Source organism: Ailuropoda melanoleuca, chromosome 15 (assembly GCF_002007445.2).
Source record: "Ailuropoda melanoleuca isolate Jingjing chromosome 15, ASM200744v2, whole genome shotgun sequence".
In the NCBI taxonomy this organism is placed as follows: Eukaryota; Metazoa; Chordata; class Mammalia; order Carnivora; family Ursidae; genus Ailuropoda; species Ailuropoda melanoleuca.
This window is the reverse complement of record NC_048232.1, coordinates 47025958-47053417: the sequence shown is the minus strand read 5'-3', so window position 1 is coordinate 47053417 and position 27460 is coordinate 47025958. Positions and strand designations below refer to the sequence as shown.

Sequence of the window (27460 nt, the reverse complement as noted above, 5' to 3'; positions counted from 1 at the left end):
CTAAATGCACCTACTTTAAAATATCAGTAAAATTATGAGCATGGTAAATGCTCTATTTTTATCCAGCTCAGTGTTTCAAAATAAGAATAAAATACAACTGCAATGGTGGAAGTCTACTCTTCCTATTAAATCATTAAGTAATTTGCACTATTCACTATTTTAGATGACAATTTTTGTAGCAAAACAAGGACACGGAGGAATAGTGACAATGACACCCACGCACACAGATATACAAATGTATGTAGATCAAGCTCAGGGAAAATAAGCACCTAACATTTACGCATTTCACGTCAACAGAGCACATTTAAAGGAACACTGTTACATAAGCCCAGCCGGTAGCCTAGCATTGTTGAATCTGACATACACAGAACACTCTTCAGTAAAAAAATATGGCATTTCAAAGTCAACAATCCATTGAGCTAATGATGTATTTAACTATTAGCTGCAATGTAAAACATGCTCTCTTCACTTTAATGTGGTCCTTGAATTTTATCAAAGGAATGAAAGCACTGAAATTACAGGAAAAGCAATTCTTAACTTTTACTGAAATTGAGGTGTCTGACATGAAATACTGTTCCAAAGTACAAATATATACAAAAATGTATTTTACTTTTACAGAAGTTTAACATTGCAGTGTCTCTGTTAAGAAGAAAAGAGAAGTGTGATAAGTCTTTCTCTAGCCGATAAAAGTTATACCAGAACTGTAAGGACCCATTTTTTGTTTTTATGGTTTTTTTTTTGCATGTCTGCTGTGAGGGATTAGACCAAACTAATGACAATGAACAGTCAAGCCAGGATTATTCCAATCAAAAAAAATATTAAAACAGAGGTGTTTGCGTGCAGACTTAGAATAAGGAAACAAGAAGCAACTCTGATGGCCATCAGACAATTTAGAGGTGGCTAAGAAACGGATTCCATGCCGTGGCAATCTAGTCTCAAGTAATTCCAAACGTGGAGGCTAATTAGCAGAGCCAGCGTGTCATAAGACATAGGAAGACTTTATAAAACGCAGGGCAGACTCCCAAGATAACTGAAGGGAACCAAACAGGGACCAAAGGTGGGATAGAAGGCACAGAGACATAGTTTCATAAGCAAAGCCTCACTGGCCATAAGAACTTTAGGACTCAAAAGCTCATTAGCCATACTTATCCTAATCTTATTCCAAATGGATATTAGATTACATTAGGTGGTATCCACTGTGCAGTGTTGGTTTACTAGACTTCAGCTCAGGAAATCTGATCAGGTAACATTTTGGAATGTTTGTCATGTCTTTGTGTCTATTTGGATTATCTATTGTTTGCTCTCCTGGATCCCCTTGGACCCAATTATGAATGGACTCTCGTCTCAATGTTGATCTTATCCTTGTTAATTAAGGAAGCGAATTGAATTCACTATGCCCTTTTGGATAAAAATAATGACTAAGAATCTTTACTGAAACTGTCTATATTCTGTTAAGATCTTTGGGATCCCTCCACCCAGGTTAAGTCCTTTGTGAACACAGAGCCCTTTAACTCTTGGAAAGTAAGTTTGAACTTTAAGGATTTGCCATGTATATTTGTTCTTAAATTCTGAGGCATTTAAACTTAATTGACACTTTTAGGCCACAATAAAAAGGAGCTCGTACTACATTTCTTCTTCAAGTAATTGTCATCAGTGTTGCACAGAAAATCAAGACAAAAATGATAATACGAATTAGAAGAAGAAACACAATTCAGGATCAGTTGCATAAAGTGGATAATGAGAAAACAGTTCATCATCTGAAAATAAGAAAGAAGAAAATGTGTCTTTTTACATTGAAGACATTGTATTTCTCCATGCGGTCCAGTAATTTATCAAGGGGATAAAGAGCGCGGCTGGCAGCATGCCAAGGAAGAAAATCCTTCTCCTCGGACAGGTATCTGATAATCTCCAGGGGAATGTGCTGAGGCAAATAGCCGGCTCTGCACAGTCAAAAAAGTTAATGTTAATTATATGCAGAAAATATACATGATGATGCAAAAATGAAGATTTTACTTATGCAAATAAAAGGCAGAAAGCAAGATTCATCACAGTATAACGAAGCCACACTCAGTGCTATAAAAATAAAATTACTCACTTTTTAAATATAGTTCTACTTAGGATGCCATGTGCCTTAATATATACGGAGTTAGAGAGTTAAAAATTTACATACACAAAAAAATGCATATTTTTTTAAAGGAAAGAATTCCGGAATTTGAATAGAATCAACTCTACGTATTTTCCTTCACAGAAACTCTTCAGAGGTCACATGTAATTGAAAATAATTGATTACTGAAATGCAATTTCAATTTCTCAATGCATTCTCTTTGTTCTTCATGTAGTTCTGTGTAATAATATTTAATACAGATTATTTTCAAAAGAACAATCAAACTAAAGAGACAACGTACAGTTTTGACTATATCTATGTCATGTTACAATTTATACATTTTTCAAAAGAAATGGTTTCCATAACACCTATGAAAATCTCAGATTTTAATAGAGCCCAATTCCAAAAAAGTTGAAAGAACAGGCTCTTCCCATTTATTATTTTTCTTTCAAAATAGATGCTGTGTCACCTTGGGGACCAATGTCAGATTCTTTGGAGAATTTAGCTTTTTAAAATGATATGAACACATGTTGCCCATATTTAAAGAGGGTATATCCAAAAAAGGATCCAAAAAGAAGTGTATATCTCTACTCTCCAGGAGACTGCATGTAAAATCCTTGCAAATCAAAGCAATATAAATGACAATCCACAGTACATTAAAAGATGGTCTGTCTTAGCCTCAATGTCTCTGATGCATGCACATCATGACACTATGTGTTCTGCTGGATTTTTTTTTACACGAATAATCAACTGAATGCAGACTTCTAACACGGGGACCAGCTAAATATGAAAACGACCAAACCCTGCTTATTATCTACCTTTCACACTGTTATTTTGTAACATCACAAAATTAGATGGGCCTTTTAATTTGTGCTTGGTAGAAGGTGGACAGGCAGGGAGCAAAGCCTTGTCTCATCTTCACCTAAAATAAGTTTGCCAGATTATCTAACTCTTATTCACCGTGCCAAGCAAAAGTTACTCTACGGTAAACTTGTGGCCATGTTTACGATGTTCATAAGAAAAACCAATTCCGAAGACTGTGCTTCAGTTTTCTTTAAGTTTTTTAAAAAACGGATGTGTGTCACTCTAATGATTTTGGCTCACTCATGGCATGAGATCAACCATCAGCCACAGTTAATGCCTGCTATAAATACAAATGGGGAGAATAACCCCAAATTTCCACATAATTTCAAAATTTCCTGAAGCTTGTATGATTTAGACCACATCTAGACTTGTGCCACTTTTCTTGTACAGTTGCAAGTTGCCACTTGCAGAAAAAGCATGAAATGAGGCTATGGCAATGACAATTAAATAAGGAACTTTGTCTTTGTTGCTAAGGGAGCATAGCATCCCAATAACACAGTTACATTTTGCTTTTAAGAAAGTACCCACTGGAGCACTTGGATGGCTCAGTGTCTGCCTTTGGCTCAGGTCCTGATACTAGCTCCTGGTCTCCCAACATTGGGCTTCCAGCTCAGCGGGGAGTCTGCTTTATCTCACTTTTTCTGTCCCTCCCCCTCCCCCCACCTCACACATGCACTCTCTCTCTCAAATAAATATTTTACAGATATCATATTGCCTTTTCAGTAGCAAACTTTTTTTTTTAGTATTTTATTTATTTGAGAGAGAGAGAACATGTAGGGAGCAAGTGTGGGGGGAAGGGGCAGAGGGAGAGGGAGAAGCAGACTCCCCGCTGAGCAGGGAGCCTGAGTGAGGGGCTTGATCGCAGGACCCTGAGATCATGACCTGAACCCAAGTCAGACACTTAAGGGACTGAGCCACTCAGGCACCAGGCAATATAATTTTTTAATAAAAATAATGATTTAGCTTTTCCTCCTAAAAGAAACATACCCTCCAATATTTCAGATTTTGTCATTTGTTTCCTCTGAACTTTTAATTCTAAATAATAATTGGCATGGTGGTCATAAGTTTATAATCTACATGCCATGGGTTATATAATTTTAGAGTTGTAGACGATTTATCTAGAAGCCATTATTCTTTTGTTGAAGAAATCAGAAAAATAATGCAGTAAAAAAACACAAAACCCTTGAGTGCGCAGCTAACTTATTGATCTTCAAGTAAGTTTGGAAAATCTAGAAAGGTATGGGATCTATTTTATTGCAGATTTAAACATACTAGCCTTACATCAGTTACAGTTTATTGTGTTTTGCTTCATTCCTGTAAACGGATGGACATTATTCAATGACTTATGCTTTGTAGAAAATATGACTAAAGAAGATGACAAATAACGTTATGGAAGAGACTTAGATTTGAGAAAGAGCTGGGAACTACTGATGCTTCCCACAGAATTAAACAAATTCATCTTGCCAAGCCTCACGTTCCTTATCTATGAAATCAGAGGGTTGAAAGAGAAGACCTCTTTTTTAGCCCCCAAACCTCTTATCTTAACCCACCTGTCTACAATTTAAACTTCAACAAATATTACAATAATATGGTCATAGTTTATTTGTTTAAAAATTTGAAAAAATACTTTGTAATTTTTTTATTCCCCATTCTTCAGTTGTTTAATATATGTAAGTCTGAGAAGCAGGGCTTAGATCAAGGTTTTAGAAGATACCTGACAGAGTGTAAAGAAAATAAAAGCGAAGCAAGACTGACAGAAGTTCCAAATAATGACAAGCCAAGGAAAGTAGTCATTAAAAAGGGAAAGAGAACAAGTTCTGTTTTGAGTCCTTATCAAAAGGACTTAGCAATCCTTAGCAAAAATTGATAACAGCTCACCAAACTCCATGCTTTCCTGTACTTCTTAGGATAGATTATAATTCCCACTTTTTTGGTAGTTAGGTATGGTCATGTGACTAGCCAACAGCACATGAATGCTCATCACTGCCAGGGTTAAGCCCAGAGACCACTCCCATTAACCCCTAAATATTCTGTTTCCCTGAAGTGAATCTTCCAGGGTGACCTTGGAACTCTTGTACTGAGTATGTCAGAAAGCCACCTGGGTCTCTGGATGACTGCATGTCCCAATACTAGTTCTCACACCAGTTCTGTTATGTGAGCAGGAAAAACACTTCTACTGTGTTTGATCCAAATACATGCTTGGGTCTATTTTTTAAAGCAGTTAACCTTCTCTAATGCAGCCCTCAAATAGAATAAGAAACAGATTACATTCAAATTGCTCTCATTTGTGTTGTTACAAACATATGTAAGTAATTACCTACTACATAATTCAATACACTCACATTTAGCCTCCTAGATCAAAATATGTAGCTACACTCAATTGGACAAGATGATCAGCTTCATTACAAAATTAAGACTTGTAAGAGATAATGTTGGTGAATAAGTTACCTAGTTTAGATACGTGTTTATGTAATTGGCTGGTAATGATATCTGTGATTACTACTACTGATAATGCAATCAATACGGGGCAAGTGTGTGGAATCCAACGAATGGAACACTACATTAGCTCCAAGTAATCAGCCCAGTAGGGAGCACATTTAGGGTCCTGATGCCGAAATGTAGTTGCCCTAGATTTGTATCATCGCAAAGAAATGTTGCTAACAAAATAGGGGGAAAATAGCAAATTTAAAGAATATTTCATGTACAGCGAAGTGTGTTTTATTAATATGCTAGGAAAAGGTTGTAGATGATATCTATCTTCTGTACTATTGGGGTATAGGTTGGCATAAGAAATAATTTAGGGGGGTGCCTGGGAGGCTCAGTCAATTAAGTGTCCTACTCGTGATTTCTGTTCAGGTCATGATCTCACGGGTCGTGGGATGGAGCCCCACGTAGGGCTCCCCACTCAGCGGGGAGTCTGCTTGAGATTCTTTTGCTCCCTTTCCCTCTGCCCCTCCCACCACTTACATACACTCTCTCCCTCTGAAGTAAATAAATAAATCTTGAAAAAAAGAAATAATTTAGGAATCAAAGAGAAGTAATGGCGAAATGAAACAAATGAGTAAAGTTAAAGAGATAAAAGATTGCCCATGTACGCCTATATATACAGTTCCTCCTCCCACCCCCTCCCGTCCCCACACACACACACATACCCTCCTCTCCTTCAACGTACTGGAGCTTGCAGTGAAATACATCTTTAGGCATACAAGAGTATGTTTTATAAGAAGAAGATTAAAACCAGACAATATTAGCTGATATTGAAATGCACTGATCTTAGGTGGCTTTGTTTTCACCCAAGATCCAAAACTACTTTTTAAAAACCGCTCCAAATTCTGTGAATGTTAACTCCTGAATCTATGGAGATGGGTGGATCGCACACAAATAACCTATTTTATGTGAATTTCCTTGAAAAGCATTTGGCTTCTGGGTGCTTGAAACTTGGAAAAAAATAAAAAGCACAATCAGACTCTTCAGAGCATCACACGCCAGGCTCCACTAATGGCATATTCGCTTAAAACTAATCAATTACCTACTACATATTTCACAATATGTCCAGGAGACATTATATCTCTCTTTCACGGCACAGATTTTTGTAAAGCAATTGCTCACATGCTTAATCAAAAAGTTTACTATTTAACCTATAATCTTCTGTTATTCATTGTTAAAGACTTTTATGTGCTCTTTGTGAGAAGATCATAGGGCAGTGAAACTCCAGTAGCCCTCAGAGTACAGCAGGCTAAAAAGGGAAATACACAGGGGAGGTGTCTCCCTCAACCAACAGTCTATCTGGTCAGGTCATAGAGAAACTAAAGCTGTGATTCAGGCATTGGGGAAATGTTGTCTGCAGAGACGGAAAGGAAGTTATTTATTTGTAGTCCCATGAAATTAGAACCATAAAAAGGTGTACAGTACAGAGTGATACCCCTCCTCCTCCTATTTCTTCTCTTCCAGGAAGCCTTCTTCCAAACTGACTCAGCCGCTTCTTTTCTGGGCTCACATAACACCTTGACAACAGCAATCTTTGTAATAATCATCATGCTATTAATGGTAATTTTATCATAATATGATCTCTCTCACTCACTGGACTGAACTCCTAAAGGAAATGAAGCGTGCTTTGCCTATCTTTGTATTCCCATAGCCTAACGCAGATTCTCGTACAAAATAGGTACTCCACAAATGTTTTTTGCACTAAATTAAGTTATAGCAATAATCTCATTGTTCTTAAAAATAGGAGCACTATACAAGCATATTAAAACTTTAATACACACATATCTATTTTTTAAATTAAGCATTTTCTAGGGTTAAAAGATACCAGCAGGATGGGAAAGGTGATATAGTGATATTTATAGTATTTTTAGTCATCTTGTGTATTAATGGTATATGTGATAGAAGATAAGACCATTGCTATCTAGCTAAGGAGCTTTGAATAAGCTAGTCGATATCTAAATGAAATAGCTTTATAGCCGGAGAAAGCAGAAGCATTGAATAAACATCTCTGTTTGTTTTTGTTTTTTTCTGATTAGCAAATTACTTTCCTACTCTCCTAGAAGCAACACCATTATTTTATAACAACTACTTAAGTAAACTGATGATGGGTTTGGAAATCTCTTTCTCCTAGTCAGTAAAAGGACAAGGATGAACTACATGATCTCTAGGGCCCATTCTTCAGTAAAGATTTGAAGATTAAAAATAAAACATTCAAAAATAAATCTTTGCAATTTGTATAGTCCCCCTACCACCACCATAACCAGCCTTTCTTCTCTACACACACACTTGCTTCTTTATTTCCGTGTATAATTCCTCAAGAAATCAGCCATCATCTAAATACAGGGATCCTCTGGGTACTCAGTAATGTTAAAAAGCAGAGTCAATGTTTGGTTATCAATTGGAAGAGTTAATAGATGTTAGCTATTCACCTGAAAAGAAAAACATCATTAGCTTTATGGCTGAAGTTAATTATTTTTTAAAGGAAAACTATCAACTTACTTTAAGCTACCATAAATTGAGAATATACCATATGGTATGGTGTTATGGAAAGATGGCCTAAGTTTGTTTTAGTTTACTATCCTTAAAAGCTTCAGGATCGGTGCTATTATGCAGCCCCCCCACCTTATTTTTAGATGAAGAAGCCACAGATTAAAGATAAGCAACTTGCCAAGCCAACTTCGCTAATAAGTGACAGAGGTGGAATTGAAAACCAAGACCGACAAGAAAGCTCTCACTGATTCTACCACGTGAGATGGCCCCCCTAAATACCACTTTGAACTAGAGTTAAATGCTTTCTGTCTCCTTTCCTTTAACGTCTGCTTACACGTCACTATCACAGCACTCTTCACATTAAGTCTAGTACATGAGGAAAAACGTAATCAAATCCCGGGTGCTCTGTAGGGCAAGTGTGCGGTAGTAGGGACCGGAGGATTATCGGGAATGATTTAAAGAGGAGGCTTAGACCAGGCATCCGTGAGGACACCTGTCTGGATGACGTTGAGAGAGCAGACTGAACAAATCCGGTGGGGGAGGAATTTGGGCCTCTTGGGACACAGCAAGGTCGAAAGTCCTAAACCAGGGATAAACTGGGGACATTGGCAGAATCACAAGGAGGTTTCCGTGACTGGCGTGGAGGGAGCCACAGAAGAGTAGGCTAGGAAGAGTAGGGTAGGTGCGAGGAGGTTGCCGAGGTTGGTGGTGCTAGATCATGAGAGCCCTTAAATAAGAAGGGCTTCAGCTTGTTTTTCTATGGGTGATAGAAAGCCACTGCAAGTGTTTGATCTGATTTACGCTCCAAAAGGGTGACTCTGGCAGCTGTACAGAGGAAACCCGAATATGCCATGTGGTCCTCCCAAATGAGAATGGAGTGAAATATGATCTCCTAGCTAACCCTCTCCCTCTCTCACTATACAGCCTATGCTAATGAGAAAAATATACCTAGTGAGTGAAGTTACTGACATTAAAAAACAGACAATGATTTTTTGAGGTAGGCATCACATGGGATTTGCTTTAGAAACAGTATCTTATGCAGGTATCAGGGGAAAAAAAATTCCAAAAGCTTATCCATTCATTCTTTATTGTTACTCAATTGCTAAAACAAAAACAAAAACAAACAGCATCCAATGATATGGGACTGAGACATTGCTTAGGCAATGAAGACATTTTAAAAGAACATATACTTTATATATATAGGAAGCTGCACATTCCACTCTGGGTTAATTAGCACAATTATTCCAGAATTTAAATAGTGAAAACAGCCTGAAAGACCACCAGGAAAATAATCCACATAGCTTATGATTTCCGTGGAAAGCACAATGCTTAAATTTGGTATGGAATTCTGCTTACTGGGCAGTGAAATTTTCCAATGTTCTACATAGCCACACAGGAGTAAAAAGAATTTAAAAATCCAGCAGGATTTTACTGAAATCAGGATATCCAATCATTAATCTACAAGTCCATAATATGATGGAGTTTCTAACTTCCTATTTGGCTGCTTCTTAGAGAAATGTGTGAATAATAGGAAACTAGAAAAAAGAAAAATATCACTGAAACCAAACCACTTAAAAAGAACTAGGGGGCACCTTACTGTCTTAGTCGGAAGAGCATGTGACTCTTGATCTTGGGGTTGTGAGTTTGAGCCCCATATTGGGTGCAGAGATTAGTTAAATAAATAATAACCTTTAAAGAATCTTAAAAAAAAACTGGTTATATATATCCTCTTATCTGATATTATATCAAAAGTTTTGCTTTTTATATAGATTTTATTATACTACAAATAAAAGTTTACACATTTTACTTATAATAATTTTCCATATTATTAGGAATTCCTCATAATTACTTTTGGATTAGTTCCAGCAACATTCTGTTGGAAAGATAAATGGAGTTCACTATTGTTGAGTATTTGGGGTATACAAAAGTAACAGAGCTATGAACATTTTTGTGCACAATGCTTTTATATACTCTGAATGATTTTCTTTGGAGGGACTGCCCAGATTGGAATTATCATGCTAAAAGTTGCAGCACATTGTGATTCTTGGCAAATCTCAGCTCACATTCTCAGGCTTCATCATTCAGCAATTGGTCTAGGTAAAAGGAAAAGACGTAGACAGTCCCTGTGGTGACCAATGCTGATCTAGCAATCTCTGGTGTGCAGACCCTGTGCTAAGTGCTATATATGCATTACGTTATTAAATCCTCACACAAACTTCTGGGCTTAGCACTATCACTAGACCCATTTTACAGATCAAAATTGAGGCTCAAAATGCTATCTCACCTCTCCAGAATCATACTGCAAATAAGGGTGGTGCTGGTATTTGAACCCAGTCTTCCTTCACCAATATTCTTATCACTATACCAAAAAGGCCTGGCAAGTCATTTTGTACTCCCTCTCCTATCTTCTAGGGAAAGAAAAAAAATGAAAAGAGGAATACAGGGGACATCTAGTGGGAGTAATCTTTGGAGGCCTTATGAAGGAAACATAATGTAACAGAACCTATGGGGGAGGAGAGAGGAGTTTGGTCCATGGCTGTGACTTTGAAATGGAGAGTTCAGTGGATTTGTTGATATAGCTTTTAGACTTTGGTCATTTGGGGCCACTTCTGGAAAAACCACTTTGTTCACCACTGCCCCTAATTCCCTGGGTTCCTCGGTAGCTGGTCTAATCTCCATAAGACAAGAGCACTCTCAGCCCAGAATCTGGCCTGGAAAGCCTGGTGCCAGTTAGCGGCAATATATCTACCATAAAGAGCATGCATTGCAACATGTCGCTTTCAGAGATGTTGGTGCAGGCCAAACAGCAGAGTATGAGGATATTGTCTACACAAGAAAGGGAGTGGTAATCATGCATTAATTATAATCTTTACGTAAGAGGAAATATTTTAAACTACAGAAACAGGGGCGCCTGGGTGGCACAGCGGTTAAGCGTCTGCCTTCGGCTCAGGGCGTGATCCCAGCGTTCTGGGATCGAGCCCCATATCAGGCTCTTCCACTATGAGCCTGCTTCTTCCTCTCCCACTCCCCCTGCTTGTGTTCTCTCTCTCGCTGGCTGTCTCTATCTCTGTCTCTGTCAAATAAATAAATAAAAAAAATCTAAACTACAGAACATATTTGCCATCTCAACGTCTTACAAGAAAGGAGAAACTGAGGCTATGGAAAGTGGTGTGAGGGTCCTAGACACAGACTGAGAAGGAAAGAATGAAGACTTGAATACTAGCATATGGAGTATGGGGGAAATCGCTTTCTGGACATAACCGTAGGGCAGACTCCTGGGCCTGGATAGTGTGCTTCAATTAAAATCCTCATGGAGAACGGTCAAAACCAAACCAATCCCACTCCCAGTCTATTCACAGAGGTATCGTTACAAATCTCTGTGGCCATTATAATTCTGTACATAATTTTCTAAACATATAGCCAAGGTCAGAAGTTTAGACTGACACAAAGGTGAATCCTTAAGCAGGAAGATTCAGTCCAAAATGGATGCATTTTTAAAAAAGGAAAAGAAAAACACTTTTGAGAGTACAACCTAGCCACGCAGAAGAGAATAATGACTCAGATGGAAAGGTTTTGGAAGAGCCACCAAAAGTGATAAAGGGAATCTAACAAGTACAAAGTGACAGCAACCCATTAAATCTGGGCTCGGCAATCAACGTGAAGAAGCTCCTGGCCAAAGTGAGAACACCTTGAGTATCAATAAGAATAAAAACTGCAGTGGAATTAAACTTATCAAATATACTCAAATCCATAGGACAAAATGGTACTTAACTAAAAACAAAACAAAGCAAAATAATTGGTCACTACGGAGCATGCTAGAGAACTGGCTCATTATTTCTGACACTGAGAAGTACAAGGAAACATTCAGGCATTATCCTGCCTTTTCTTAAAAACTGTATCACTGGGTCACCAAATAGAAAGTGAGAGCAAGTTTCTCTTGAGAGAACTATCTTGTTTATGAATGGAAAAAGAACCAGTGAATCACCATTTTGCAACCTCTAGGAAATCAACAGATTTAGGCATTAAACAGTAATAGCTGCAAATGTCATAAGAAGATGACTATTTCTTTTATGAGTTCATAGAGAGTCCACTGTGAAGCAAGCTTGCTAAAAAGGGGAACCTGTAATGGATCAAGGCTCTGGATTTGATCACCAATTTACAGGCAATAGAGAGGACAGAGGAGTGTCCAAGGTACACAGTGAGGAGGCCGTCAGCAAAATCTAGACAGTGCGAATCGGGTAGTTCAAACAACCTCATTCCTCACCAAATATCTTGGAAAGAATTTTTTTTTTTTAAGGTGAAGGGGAAAATCAATAGTTCAAAAGAGATTGAAAACATATATAAACTAATCACAGAGCAGTAATATCATTTCACTCCTAATTCAAACAAAGTGTAAAAAAAAATACGGCACTTATGAGACCATTGGAAATTTAAACACTTCCTGGATTTTGGTATTATTGAAAGAAATGCTAATTTTAGGTCACCGTGTTTAATAATGTCATTTTTAAAGAGACATAGAGTGACAATTATTTTTATGAAATGATGTAATGTCTGGAATTTACTTCAAAATGGTACGAAAGGTTGGCTGGAGATGTGGGGGAAATAAGACTGACCACGAGTTAATCACCGCTGATGTGGAGCAATGGATACAGTCTCTACTGGCTTTTGTGTATATTTGGAATTACTCATAATAAATAGTTTTAAAAAACCAAAAGAGGGACTAAGTCTTATTAATCTGTGTATCCTCAGTGAGCATCAGAAAGCCTTCTTATTGTCTATGTTTAAAAATATTTGCGGAAGTGGTGTCTGGCTAAGTCCATACAGCATGCAACTCTCAACCTCAGGGTCATGAGTTCAAGCCCTATGTTGGGAATGGAACCTGCTTAAAAAAAAAATTAAAAATATTTGCTGAATAACAAACTCAAGAAAGGCAACATTTCTGGTATTGGTTTCCTTCTTTACAAAATGAGAGAAATGGTATTTCCCTCCCAGAGTCGCTGTGAAAGCTAAAAGACAAGAAATGGAAGAGTATTTTGTAGACTGTAAAGGTCCACAGAAACGTGGAGAGCCTTCGGGCTGAAGAACCAGAACGAGAATTCGGCAACCACGTATTCCGCATTTGTATTCTGACCTTGATTTGTTCCTTACGCCGAGCTACTAAACTCACGGATAGATCCCAGCGCATTCATTTTCCCCCTAGGGACAAAGTACCAAATGGTAGTGTAATTGCCAAGGGAAAATTATTACTCTGTTCTGAATTATTTCTATCATAAATCCAAAACCAGTCAAACAGGCTCTGTCACAAAAACGACAGGGTTGCTGTACAGTGATGAGAATCCCACATACAAGTGCCCCATAAATCCGTGAGTATCACAACCCTCCAAAGTCATTCAGACTCATGTGTTTAAATCAGAAGTGGGAAGCCAAGCCGGCAGCACGTTGGTCAACACTGTGGAAACAATGAAAATGAGGTGATTTACTCAGCCATCAGTTAGAGAAATAGCCCATCATCTGTCTTATGTAGATTGTACAAAATGTGACAAGGATTTTGTTTGTTTTTCTTTACCATATTTTCTATTGAATCAAAGGAGAAAAAGTCTTTTTCATTTAGTAATGATAACAATCATCCATATTTCTCCTTAATTCAATCACAACTGCTCTTAGCATGTCAAAGAAATGATTTCTGGCAACAATGGTGAATGATAGAAAGGGAGAGAGAAGGACACAACTTCTCTGCGCCATGCATTTTCTGCTTCTCTAATCTTAGTAAAATATTCATCTTTACTTATGGGGAAATGAAATATCTAATCTAATTCTTTATGATTTAAAGTGATATTTTCCTGCCTTTCAGAATATTATACTCCATGCCAAATTAGAGTTAAAAGCCACTCAGTGGCATTGTAGATGAAATGTGGAAGGTAAAAATACTTTTTATTTCCAGTGAGATAGAAAAAGGACTTCAACTATATAATTCATTGTATAAAAAAAGGATTAGTATCTTGAAAAAGAAGAGAGCTGTACCCACTTGAAATCACCTTTAGGGAGGCAGGCATGTTAGTCAAACTTGTGGTATCTTGCTCTCTTTAGTAAGGGGGCTAAATGATAACCTAAAGAAATGAAGGACGAAGATAAACAAATCTGCCAAGCCACAGCATGTAAAATAAATGGGTGGCCCCATAACAATACAATCAACTTAGCTGAGAATTTGTACCCACAAGGAGTTCTGCATTTATCTGAGGATATTTTCAATTCTTAGAATTAAACTACATTAAAATCCTTTTGAGATCAGCCAACAACTGTATACTAAAATGACAGATAATTCTTGTCGTTTGGGACGCTAACATACAGACAAATCCAAGAACCTCCAGGAACAGAAGTTCAGGAGGGAAATAGCTTCCTCCACCAGCTACATAGCTCTCCATCTCTCCATTTATCCTTCAACTCCCAGGGTCACAAAATTCTGAAGATATACTATTAATATGGAAATAATTAATCCTGGATCCCCAGCTCAGAAATATAAGACCTTAACCTTTCCTTGATTTTCTTTAACTTGGATGATGTTCAAATAAAACTTAGGAAAAAAAGTAATGATAATGATGTTCTAACTCCTTAATGATGATTAACAATTAGAGAACATTAATGGTATAGATTTACTGTGTTCTAACAATGACACTCATTAATTTTAATAACAGTCCTATAGTTAAGTCCTTGCTTACTGTCTAAAAATTTACCCCTCATTACCACTTGTAGGAAGCAATTTTTTAAAGCTGAAGCATCAATGAAAATACAAAACAATTTAAAAAGTGCTAGTTAATTCACACTATTTTAAAAATTATAATATAAAAATAAAATATTGTCTCTTTTTAATAAGAACCATATGCTTAAAAAATTTTATAAATTGCTAAAATGATGGTGTGTAGTTCAAAATTATTACTGAAATTGATATAAAATTTTAAAAATAAGAAATTTCTCTCTAGTAAGAGAACCACTTTTATGAGAAAAATAATTCTGGAATCTTAATTTAATAAAAGTTATTATCATTATTACTTAATATGTAATTCTAATACAACAATAATTTTCACAAGAATTACGTACTTAATATAAAAAGGCAGAAATTTAGAAGAAAAATGACAAAGTGATGGGGTCTCTCAAAGAATTTGTAGTTTTAGAAAAATGGCAGGAAACTGTCACTCCATGGGACTAAAATACTCTTTAAAAACTTACATTTGCTACTCTACCTGTTCAAAAGGAACTTCATCTCAATTAAATTAGGCTATCTGAAAAGAACTTTTTTTCTATTGATTTATTCATGGTTTAATCTGTATCCACTGTTTCCTGATAAGAAAGATGAGGAAATCATCAGATTTACACTTTCTACTAAACTCCGTGTCCCCACTGGATTTTCACTTGCTGAATCATTTCTACATTTTCTTGGTTTAAAGATTTGCCTTCTATTTTGTAACCTTAATTCTCTTACCTCTTTATCCTTGGCTCCCTGTGAAAGTGCATTCAAACCTCATCACCATTCTTTTGTAGGCAAAGGATAAGTTGACTGTATAAAAGATTTTGTATTCTATCCACAGGAATATTCTGGGCTTATAGAATTTTGAATCAGTCTGAATTTTCCACTTTCTAGGTAACTTGTTCTTCTGCTTAATTTTGAAAGTTCAGGCTATTTATCAAGCTACTCTCCATGTTAATCCTTCTGTTTTTTTTCCCTAAAACACAGGGTGCCCTTTCAATCTACATATTCACATCTTTATTTTGAGAAAGCTACTCTTTGCATGTCTTCAAGTTTCTTTGTTTTCTTCTTTCTCATGAATATTAAATGCACACACATATACATACACCAACACACAAACACATTAGATGTGTCTTATTTACTTTATGATTTTCATTGTTTTTTCCATTTCATTGATCTCAACGATCTCAAGCTTGTTCTCCGTGTCCCTGACGACGTTGCCCCCATGTCTATGTAATTTTTACTGCTTCTCACATGGCTTTCTTTCTTGTAATGCCAGATCACCTTCATTCTTTTTGCTGCCTTATCTCTTTTTGATTCTTTGATGTTTTCTTTAAATTCTTACATCAAAAGACAAACCCCCCTCAAAACCCCAACATTTCTTTGTTTTAATTCTTGAAATCACATAGATGGGTATATTTGAATTATTTCTTGATGTTCTAGTTCGTCTGTTGTTATTACGATTCTGTTTTTTAAAAGATTTTATTAATTTATTTGAGAGAGAGAGCATGATCAGGCGAGGGTGAGAGGGGGAAGCAGACACGCTGCTGAGCATGGAGCCCAACATGGGGCTCAATCCCAGGACCCTGAGATCATGACCTGAACCGAAGTCAGACACTTAACTGACTCAGCCACCCAGGTGCCCCTGTTATTATGATTCTGAAGTATCGTTCTTGCAGTATCTTTCCACGCTCCTATGGATTTAAGGTTGGATTGTGTTTAAACACCACTCATAGTTGAAAAGGAAATTCCTATCCAGTAAAAATAGTTGCTGATCAGTTGTGGCTAAAGAGCAATCATGGTGAATAGGTAGGAACAGTAGCAGTTTACATTAGGGTTGCTACCTCACACCTGATTCTAATCAAATCGGTAGTTCCATCTCTTTAGGGGCATAATTCTGCTCCATAGTTCCATTTCAGAATATGCTGTATAGCTGTGTGATTCATACTTCGACCTTGTATATTGCAGGTTCTCATTGTGGTGATTTAGCATTTAATTGTTTCTCTCCAGCTGTCTCTATTAATGGTTGCCAAGCCAAATGCCATATATATGTCTTCCCCACCCCATTTCTGTCCCCTGCTTCCTGAAAAAACTGAGAGTGTGCATGTCTTCTCTTTCAGGTCCGAATTTGTTTCCTGTTTCTTCGTGTGGAGAAAGATTCAGCAATGTAACCCATTATGCCTCAAGATTTTATTATTCTAAATAAGGCAGTCCCTCCAAGGAGCTGCCTTCCCTTTTTATAGATTTCTGTGTCCCATAGAGGATCTGTAAATATCTATAAATAATGTCATCTATTTTCAGAATCATTGTAGATTTGGTCCATAACTCATTGTATTTGTTAGTCATTCTTTTTCTCTTTCTCTTCTTTTCTTTCTTTCTTTCTTTCTTGTTGCTGGCAGTTGGTGTTAAGGTGGAAATGGATATGTATTTCATTTCCTTTAACTGAACATCCTTAAAAAACAATGCAGAATAAACAAACAAAAAATGGTCGTGCCAATACAAGTCCTGGTAATGCTATGTTGAAACCAGCACTCTCATCTATTTCTGGTAGCATATTCAATTGGTATCTGTGGAGTACTCAGCTTGCTCTTGACCAAATCTCTTTCTTTTTTCATCCTGAGAACATGACCAGATTTCATTTATCTGATTCCTTCAAAATTAGGTCTTACCATGTAATCTGATTTCTATCAGAGGAAAGTAGGCAGAAGTGATGCGTCTTCCAGACTGGCAATATAAAGCCCACTATGTGTTTCTGCATGCCCTGTGCCCTTCTGCCACACTGGAATGGAGACAATCCCAAGTCGACGTGGGGCTCTTTGTTAAAGGTTACAACCTTTGGTCACAAAGGAGGTCTACTTGATAGAAAATCTTTTCAAATAGAAATGTAATGCAAGAGAAGAGCCCAAGCGTCTGGCTCTCCTGTTGAAGATTGATGAACTCAAGATAATCTCCAATATGAAATTGCCTGGAATGAAATAGGAACCCTACTAAGTTTTTAAGAGAGTTCTGCTACCAAAGATGCTATAATCTTGGACTCAGGGAATGTGTAACTGTTTAAGACTTGAAAGAATCCTTATGTACTCAACCTTCTATAAGCAGAAAGTGGGATATAAAGCTGTAGGGCATCCAAGGAAGGCATATGCCCAAAACTCATCTCATATACACCCATGTAAGACGATGGAAAAGGAGGTTTCCCAAAGGGCAGATCCAGAGGATACTAAGAAAACTTGACCAGGGAGCTATGCTCGACCAGCAAAATCAGAATTTAATCAAGAAACTACTCATCCTCAGGAGTCTTTCACAATGGTTCCAATGTCTCCTATTTGTCCCTGTCTTGAATGGCAAGTTTTTTTTGTATCCTTGCCCCATCATGGAGAATTGGTTGTGTGAAAGACACCAACTCATTAATTCATAGGTTTCCAGTGTTGATATAGAGATCTCTCTGCTTCACTTGGTGATATTGAACTTTGGACTTTGGTTTGTATTCAAAAGATAAAATTTCAGAACTTATCATTTGATTCCTCAGTTCACTGACTGAGAATATAAAACAAACTTCAGGAAACTAGCATTTCATGTATTAAAAATAAAAAGTAGATGGCAATCTTATTTGCTCCTTGTACTTTATCAAGTGAAGGAAACATTTTCTTTAGGATTTTCTACTATGGAAAAACAGTGTAGGACTTAAGCAGGGACATTTGGAAATTGAAAGTAGATAAAGACAATGTTGATTCTAACTAAATATAAAAATATGATCATTGATGTTAAGCTCTGGTAATTACTAAGTGTAAGCCAGTGGATTTTTTTCACCACATCCTAGGTACATTACACAACCCATTTGTGGAGGACAGAGTTGGTTAAGTATACTTAAATTTGTTTGGGCAATTAAATAAGTATTACTTAATAATTTTCTGCAGCAAATGCTTTTTATGAGAATACTGTATTTTAAGAAAAAGAAGAGATTATAACAGGTTTTTTTCTCTTTTTACCTCCTCAATTATCGCATGCAGATTAGGAGAAATAGCACACTAGCAGCTTGAAAGAAGCCAAATATATAATTTCTATTTTAGAATATATATTAAAAAGTCTTATATAATATATACTTTAGAATACACACACACACAAAACATTCTCTTACTTCTCCTAATCAAAGCACAAGTTGCTTTTGACTCATAAATATAATACAAAAAGGACCACAAGAATTATTAACAGTTAAAAAGGAAATGCATGCACTGTAATAGTCTAAGCATGAATCCAACAATAAGAAATTCCAAAAGCTCTCTAGTTCAATGAGGCTTAATGGGGAGAGAAATCTGTATTTCCAGATCATCGTTAAATTCCCATATATAGCAATGTATAACTAGAGACACATTATATTCTCCAGAATGACAGATTTTTTACTTTCTTATAATGCTATCTCATTAGTGATTTAATTCAGATAAATATGGTTTAAAACTGAATCACATAAAAAATGAATCTGGTTAGCCAAGGAAACATTTTTAAAATGGCCTTTCTATTGTAGCAGATCACTCTAACTAGGTAAAGCTGAAATTTGGACATCCTCTATGTGTCCAGAGATTTGAATCTGAGCATGCTTCTTAATCCAAAACTGGGAGCAGATTTTTATAATGGCAAGGAATTCCTTTCTTAAAACCTAAATTTCAAAAAGGTGCTATCGTTTTAAATTTGTCATTCTGACCTCTTCTACATGTGAATATTGTAGTCATTTTATATTGAGATCTCTTTGAAGATTTTCCTGAAATACCACTGACTGCTAAAAAAGCTTGAGATGGAGACAGGTCAAGGAAGATGGTGGAGTCGGAGGACCCTAAGCTCACCTCATCCCATGGATACAACTGGATAACACTTTTGTCAGTGTAAACAACCCAGAAAATGACCCAAAAACTGGTAGAACAAGCTCCATAACTTGGAGAAAAGAGGCTACATCTAAGAGGGTAGGAAGAGCAGAGATGTGGTGGGATGCTAAAGAGGTCTTGAGCCATTCAGAGGAGGTGAGGGAGCCCCTGGCCTGGAGAGGGGAAACAGGCTACCACACCAGGGAGCCTGAATGGGGAAGAAGAATCTCTGTAACATTTGTCTTTGAAAACTAGAGGGGCCGAATTTCATGAGTTCTTACAACCAGTAGGACATAAATACTGGACTTTTAAAAATCAGCAGGTTCCATTCTGGGAGAACTGGAGAGCAATAGGAATATGAGTCCCAACCCTTAAAGAGCCAGTGGGACAAAGGGCCTGTGGAGACACACCACAGAAGCAGCAGTTTAAAAAATGGCTGGGGCACACAGGAGGGAGAGTTATTTGCTAATCTCAGAGCTTTTCCAGGAAGGGCAGGGGTCTCTGAGGGACTTCCCCAGGAACAAAGGAGCAGGCAGGTGTCACATCCCTTCCCAACTCCACAGCATAAACACAGGGCCACCTGCAGGAATGAGCAGGGCATGGACATTCACTACCAATAGTTGCTTACACCAAGCCCTGCCCCCACCACTGCTCTTTGGTGGAGCCACCCTTCCCAGTCACACTTGCTTCAGTCCTAGCACTGCAGGCTCCTCCCCCAGAAGACTGGCACAGACCTTGCAAACACCACACCTCCTGACTTTGTGGGGCCTTGGTCTTGGTGTCAGCAGCACAGTGGGCCCCCTCCCATAAAAGACCAAAATGCAACTTTTAAAATTGGTCTACTAACACTGCAGGGACCAAACACTGCCCACAAGAGGCAAAGAGAACCACTGCAGATGATTGGATTGAAGGAGAAAGTAACCAAGACACAACACAGGGTGCACGCAACACACGTAGGAAATACCCTTGAAATGCCAGGTTTGGTGAACAGGACACTGAATTGCAGGGAACTACAGGACCTCTTCTTCATAAGGCCATTACTTTCAAGAGCAGGAGACATAGCTGACTGTCCTAACAAGTAGTAATAGACAGAAGGAGTGAGACAAAATGAGGAGATAGAGGAATATGTCCCAAATGAAAGAACAGGACAAAACCACAGCAATAAACCTAAGTGAAATGGATATAAGTAATATGTCTGATAGAGAATTTAAAGTAATGATCAGAAAGATACTCACTGGACTTGAGAAAAGAGTGGAGGACATCAGTGAGACCCTAAACAAAGAGATAAAAAAAAGAACCAATCTGAGATGAGGAACACAATAAATGAAATTAAAAACACACTAGATGAAATCAACAGGTTAGAAGAAGCAGAAAAAAGATTTAGTGACCTGGAGGACAGAGTAATGGAAAGTAATCAAGCTGAGAAGTTGAGATAAAAAAGAATTATGCAAAAGGAGAATAGACTTACAGAACTCAGCAACTCCATAAAACATAATAACATTCACATTATAGGGATCTCAGAAGAGAAAGAGAGAGAAAAGGGGACAGAAAATTTATTTGAAGAAATAATAACTGAAAACTTCCCTAATCTGGGGAAGAAAATAGATATCCGGATCCAGGAGGCACACAAATCCCCCCAACAAAATCAATCCAAGGAGTCCCACACCAAGACACTTTAATTACAATGGCAAAAAGGAGTGATAAACAGAATTTTAAAAGTAGCAAGAGAAAAGAAGACAGCTACATACAAGGGAAACCCCATAAGGCTTTCAGTGGATTTTTCAGAGGAAATTTTGCAGGCTATAAGAAAGTGGCATGATATATTCAATGGAAAGGAAAAAATCTGCAGCCAAGAATACTCTAACCAGCAAGGCTATCATTCAGAGTAGAAGGGGAGATAAAGAGTTTCCCAGACAAGCAAAAGCTACAGGAGTTCATGACCACTAAACCAGCCCTACAAGAAATATTAAAGGGGGACTCTGAGTAGAAAGGAAAGACCATAAGTAAGAATAAGAAAATTAGGAAGAACAAAAGCAGTAAAAAATAAATATATCTGTAAAAATCAATCAAGGGACTCACAAAGTAAAAGGATATAAAGTATGACATCATATACCTAAAATGTGGGGAGGAGGAGTAAAAAATGGGTTCAAGCATAAGCAACCATCAACTTCATATAGACTGCTATTTGTAGAAGATGTTATACACAAATCTCATGGTGCACAAATCAAAAATCAATAATGGATTTTCAAAAAAATAGAGAGGAATCCAAGTTTATCACTAAAGAAAAACAGCAAACTGTGAGAGAAGAGGCCAAGAGAAGAAAGTATCAGAGACGAACTACAAAAACAAAGCACAAGTTGCAAAATGGCAATAAATACATGCCTATCAATGATTACTTGAATGTAAATGGACTAAATGCTCCAATTAAAAGACACAGGTGACAGATGGACAAAAACCACAAGACTCATTTATATGCTGCCTACATGAGACTCTTTTCACCTAAAGACACATGCAGTTTGAAAGTGAGGGGATGGAGAAACATTTGTCATGCAAATTGAAATGAAAAGAAAGCTGGGATACCAATACTTATATCAGAGAAAATACAAAGAAGGATACTATATAATCATAATCATAAAGGGTACAATCCAACAAGAAGACAAAACAATTATAAATATTTATGCACCCAGCATGGGAGCACCCAAAAGCATAAAAAAGTTAATGGCAAACATAAAGAAACTAATCAATAGTAATACAATGATAGTAGGGGACTTCAACACCCCACTCATATCAATGATCATCATCCAAACAAAAAATCAATGAGGAAATAGTGGCTTTGATGATACACTGGACAGATGGATTTAACACATATATTCAGAATATTTCATCCTAAAACAGCAGAATACATATTCCTTTCAAGTGCACCTGGAACATTTTCCAGAACAGATCACATATTAGGCCACAAAACAAGCCTCAACAAATTTAAAAAGATCAAAGTCATATCATGCATCTTGTCTGACCACAGCGCTATGAAACTAGAAATCAACCACAAGAAAAAACCTGGAAAGAGCACAAATACATGGAGGTTAAATAACATGCTACTAAACAATGAATGGGTCAGCCAGGAAATAAAAGAAGAAATAAAAAAGCACACGGAAACAAATGAAAACAAAAACAAGACATTCTAAAAACCTTTGGGATGTAACCAAAGCTATTCTTTTTTTTTTTTAAAGATTTTATTTATTTATGTGACAGAGAGACAGCCAGTGAGAGAGGGAACACAAGCAGGGGGAGTGGGAGAGGAAGAAGCAGGCTCCCAGTGGAGGAGCCTGATGCGGGACTCGATCCCAGAACGCTGGGATCACGCCCTGAGCCAAAGGCAGACGCTCAATGACTACGCTACCCAGGTGCCCCCAAAGCGATTCTAAGAGGGAAGTTTATAGCAATACAGGGCCACCTCAAGAAGCATGAAACATCTCAAATAAATGACTTAATCTTATACCTAAAGAAGCTAGAAAAAGAAGAACAAATGAAACCCAACTCCAGCAGAAGAAGGAAATATTAAGATTAGAGCAGAAATAAATGATACAGAAATTTAAAAAATAACAATAGATCAATGAAACCATGAGATGTTTCTTTGAAAAGATCAACAAAATTGATAAATGTCTAGCTAGATTCATCCAAAAAAAAAAGAAAGAAAGAAAGATAGAAAAGAAAAAAGAGAGGAAAACTCAAAAAAAAAAATCACAAATGAAAGAGGAAAGGTTAACAACTGACACCACAGAAATACAAAGGATGCTAAGAGATTATTGTGAAAAATTACATGCCAACAAACTGGACAACCTAGAAGAAATAGATAAATTCCCAGAAACATATAACCTACTAAAACTGAAGCAGGAAGAAATAAAAAATTTGAACAGACTGATTACCAGCAATGAAATTGAATGAGTAATCAAAAAATTCCCAGCAAACAAAAGTGCAGGACCAGACAGTTTCACAGGGGAATTCTGTCAAACATTTAAAGAAGAGTTAATATCTATTCTTCTCAAACTTTTCCAAAAATAGAAGAGAAAGAAAAACTTCCAAATTCATTCTATGAGACTAGCATTACCCTGATACCAAAACCAGAAAAAGAGGGGCACCTGGGTGGCACAGCGGTTGAGCATCTGCCTTCGGCTCAGGGCGTGATCCCGGCGTTATGGGATCGAGCCCCACATCAGGGCTCCTCCACTATGAGCCTGCTTCTTTCTCTCCCACTCCCCCTGCTTGTGTTTCCTCTCTCGCTGGCTGTCTCTATCTCTGTCAAATAAATAAATAAAATCTTAAAAAAAAAAAAAACAGAAAAAGAGGACCACAGGCCATTATCTCTGACAAACATTGATGCAAAAATCCTCAATAAAATATAAGCAAACCAAATCCAACAATATACTAAAAACATCACTCACAAACACACAAATCATTCACCACAATCAAGTGGGATTTATTCCCAGGGTGCAAGGGTGGTTTGATATTTGCCAATCAGTCAATGTGATACATCACATCAATAAAAGAAAGGATAAAAACCATATGATCATTTCAATAGATGCAGAAAAAACATTTGACAAATACAACATCTATTCATGATAAAAACCCTCAACAAAGTAGGTTTAGAGGTAATATACTTTAACATGATAAAGGTCTTATATGAAAAACCTACAGCTAACCTCATACTTGGGGAAAAACAGAACTTTTTCCCTAAGGTCCACTCTCACCACTTTTACTCAACATAGTACTGGAAGTCCTAGGCACAGCAATCAGACAACAAAAAGAAATAAAAGTCACCCAAATAGGTAAGACAGATATAAAACTTTCATTATTTGCAGATGACATGATACTATTCCACTAAAAACTACTAGAAGTGATAAATGAATTCAGTAAGGTTGCAGGATACAAAATCAATGTACAGAAATCTGTTGCATTTCTATACACTAATAATGAAGCAGCAGAAAGAGAAATCAAGAGAACAATCCCATTTACAATTGCACACACACACACACACACACACACACACACAAAAACGAGAAATGAACTTAACCAAAGAGGTGAAAGACATGTACTCTGAAAAGTATAAAAATTAATGAAAGAAATTGAAAATGACACAGAGAAATGAAAAAACATTCCATGCTCATGAATTGGAAGAAGAAATATTGGTAAAATATCTATACTACCAAAGTAGTCTACACATTTAATGCAATCCCTATCAAACTACCAACAGCATTTCTCACAAAACTAGAACAACAATCCTAAAATTTGTATGGAACTACAAAAGACCCTGAACAGCCAAAGTAACCTTGAAAAAGAAAAGCAGAATCAGAGGTATCACAATTCCAGACTTCAAGTTATCTTAAAAAAATTTTAACAATCAAGACAGTATGGTACTGGTACAAAAATAGACACATAGATCCTTGGAACAGACTAGAAAGCCCAGAAACAAACCTACAAGTATATGGTCAATTAATCCTTGATAAAGGAGGCAAGGATATGCAATGAGAAAATGACAGTCTCTTCAACAAAAGGTGTTGGGAAAACTGGACAACAACATGCAAAAGAATGAAGCTGGACCACTTTCCTACATCAAGCACAAAAATAAACTCAAGATGGATTAAAGGCCTAAATGTCAGAATTGAAACCGTAAAAATCCTAAAAGAGAGTACAGGCAGTAATTTCTCTGACATTGGCTGTAACATCTTTTTAGATGTGTCTCCTGAGGCAAAGGAAACAAAAGCAAAAATAAACTATTGAGACTACATCAAAATAAAAGGCTTCTGCACAGCAAAGGAAACCAACAAAACTGAAACACAATGTACCAAATTGGAGAGGATATTTGCAAATGACATATCTGATAAAGAGTTAGTATCCAAAATATATAAAGAACTGATATGACTCAACACCAAAAAGCCTACAAATAATCCAACTAAAAATGGGCCTAAGACATGAGCAGATACTTCTTAAAAGAAGACATCCAGATGGCCAAGAGACACATGAAAGATGCTCAACATTGCTCAACATCAAGGAAATGCAAATCAGAACCACAATGAGATATCACCTCACACCTGTCAGAATGGCTAAAATAAAAAACTCAAGAAATAACAAGTGTTGGTGAGGATGTGGAGAAAAAGGAACCCTCATGCACTGTTGGTGGGAAGGCAAACTGGTGCAGCCACTGTGGAAAACAGTATGGAGGTTCCTCAAAAGATTAAAAATAGAACTACCCTACAATACTGGGTATCTACCCTAAGAATATGAAATCACTAATTTGAAGGGATATATGCACCCCTGATTACTGCAGCCTTATTTACAAAAGCCAAAGTATGGAAGCAAGCAGCCCGAGTGTCCACTGATAGATGAATGGATAAAGAAGAACTGGTAACTATATCTACATCTATCTATATATCTGTATCAACCACAAAAAAAGAACAAAATCTTGTCATTTGCAACATGGATAGATCTAGAGAGTATAAGGTTAATCAGAGAGAGAAAAATACTATATGATTTCAATTCTATGTGAAATTTAAGAAACAGAGAATAATAATAAAAAAAAAAAAGAACAAGACAAACCAAAAAACAGACTCCTAAATATAGAGAACAGAGACATGGTTACCAGAGGGAAGATGAGTGAATAGGTGAAGGGAAATTAAGAGTACATTTGATGACCACTGAGTAATATATGGAATTGTTAACTCACTATATTGTACACCTGACTAATATAGTACTTAACTACACTGGAATTAAAATTTTAAAAATAAATAAATAAAGTCTAAAAAAAGAATATATCATAATTTGTTCAAAAAAATGCTTGAGACCTATTACCAGATAATCCTGGATGCAGGTTTCATGTCATTATTTGTGTGAGGTTACTTGTTTCCTTCTTTCACGTGTTTTTCAAAGATCACCCTAAGTTCTCAATTGCTACTTCTTCCAGGAAGTGGTAGGAGACTGGGAGCATATCACCCAGACGTGATCACTCTTTCCTTTAAAACAGTGTTTAGATGTGCTCTTAAAACACCTAACGTTTATATTAGAAAAATCTGAAATACTTTAGACCAATGTATTACATTAGATAGAATCTTACATTAGATAATTGTGAGATTATAATCTCTCTCTAAATTCTAAGGCATCTGAGGATATTCTATTAAATTTTATAGTTCATATGTTTAATATAATACACCAGTATGGTAGGTTCTTCATAAACATTTACTTAGTGAGCAAATGAAATACATGCATTTCTAACAACTATAAAAAAGTATGTTTTGTATGTGAATATTGTTTTTAAGAGGCTACTTGCTTTCAATATCATGAAGCTAAATTTATCCAGATTTATTTGCATCTCTTTATCCACTTAATTATCAAAGTGACTAAACTTAATGTTAATATGTAACCTTCATACTTAAAACTGCATGGCATATATTGGAAGGAGTATTCTAGATTACAATGGTATTAGTTATTAAAAGAAAGCTAAGAAAAAGAATGTTAAAGAGAAAGATAAAGTGGAATGAAAACTGAGAGTCGAAAACTTCATCAGAATAGACTTGAATTAAACTTAGGGACACATTTTTTACTTGGGTATATGGGTATACATTTACAATAAAATCAATCCTGAATGATTTGTTTTGAACTAAGCTGAAACTAAGGGAAAATGGGCATATCCTGAATCAACTATTTTTCTAGTCCTAAGGTCTCAGTTCAATATCTTATGTCTCCTGAATGTCATGATAGATGCTGATCTGTCATGGAAGGTCGTATAATAACAGAAAATATTGGTTAAGCACTTACTGGGCCCAGGGGTATACAGAATGTTTATTACATAATCTCATTTAATATTCAAAATAAGACTTTGATATAGGTATCCATTTATCCACATTTTTTAGTTGGAGAAATCAAGAA

The 27460-nt window shown here is 36.7% G+C and overlaps 1 protein-coding gene across 2 annotated transcripts in view; it reads right to left on the bottom strand.

Annotated features, from left to right (window-relative positions):
* TRHDE (thyrotropin releasing hormone degrading enzyme) overlaps positions 1–27460 on the bottom strand; it is a 367482-nt gene that overhangs the window by 32737 nt on the left and 307285 nt on the right. For both annotated transcript variants that reach the window (XR_004620882.1, XM_034644164.1), the window contains exon 13: positions 1793–1940. Coding sequence is in view for 1 of the 2 variants with exons in the window: in XM_034644164.1 (XP_034500055.1) it covers positions 1793–1940 (148 nt within the window). In the remaining variant the exon portion in view is untranslated. The remainder of the gene's footprint in view (positions 1–1792; positions 1941–27460) is intronic.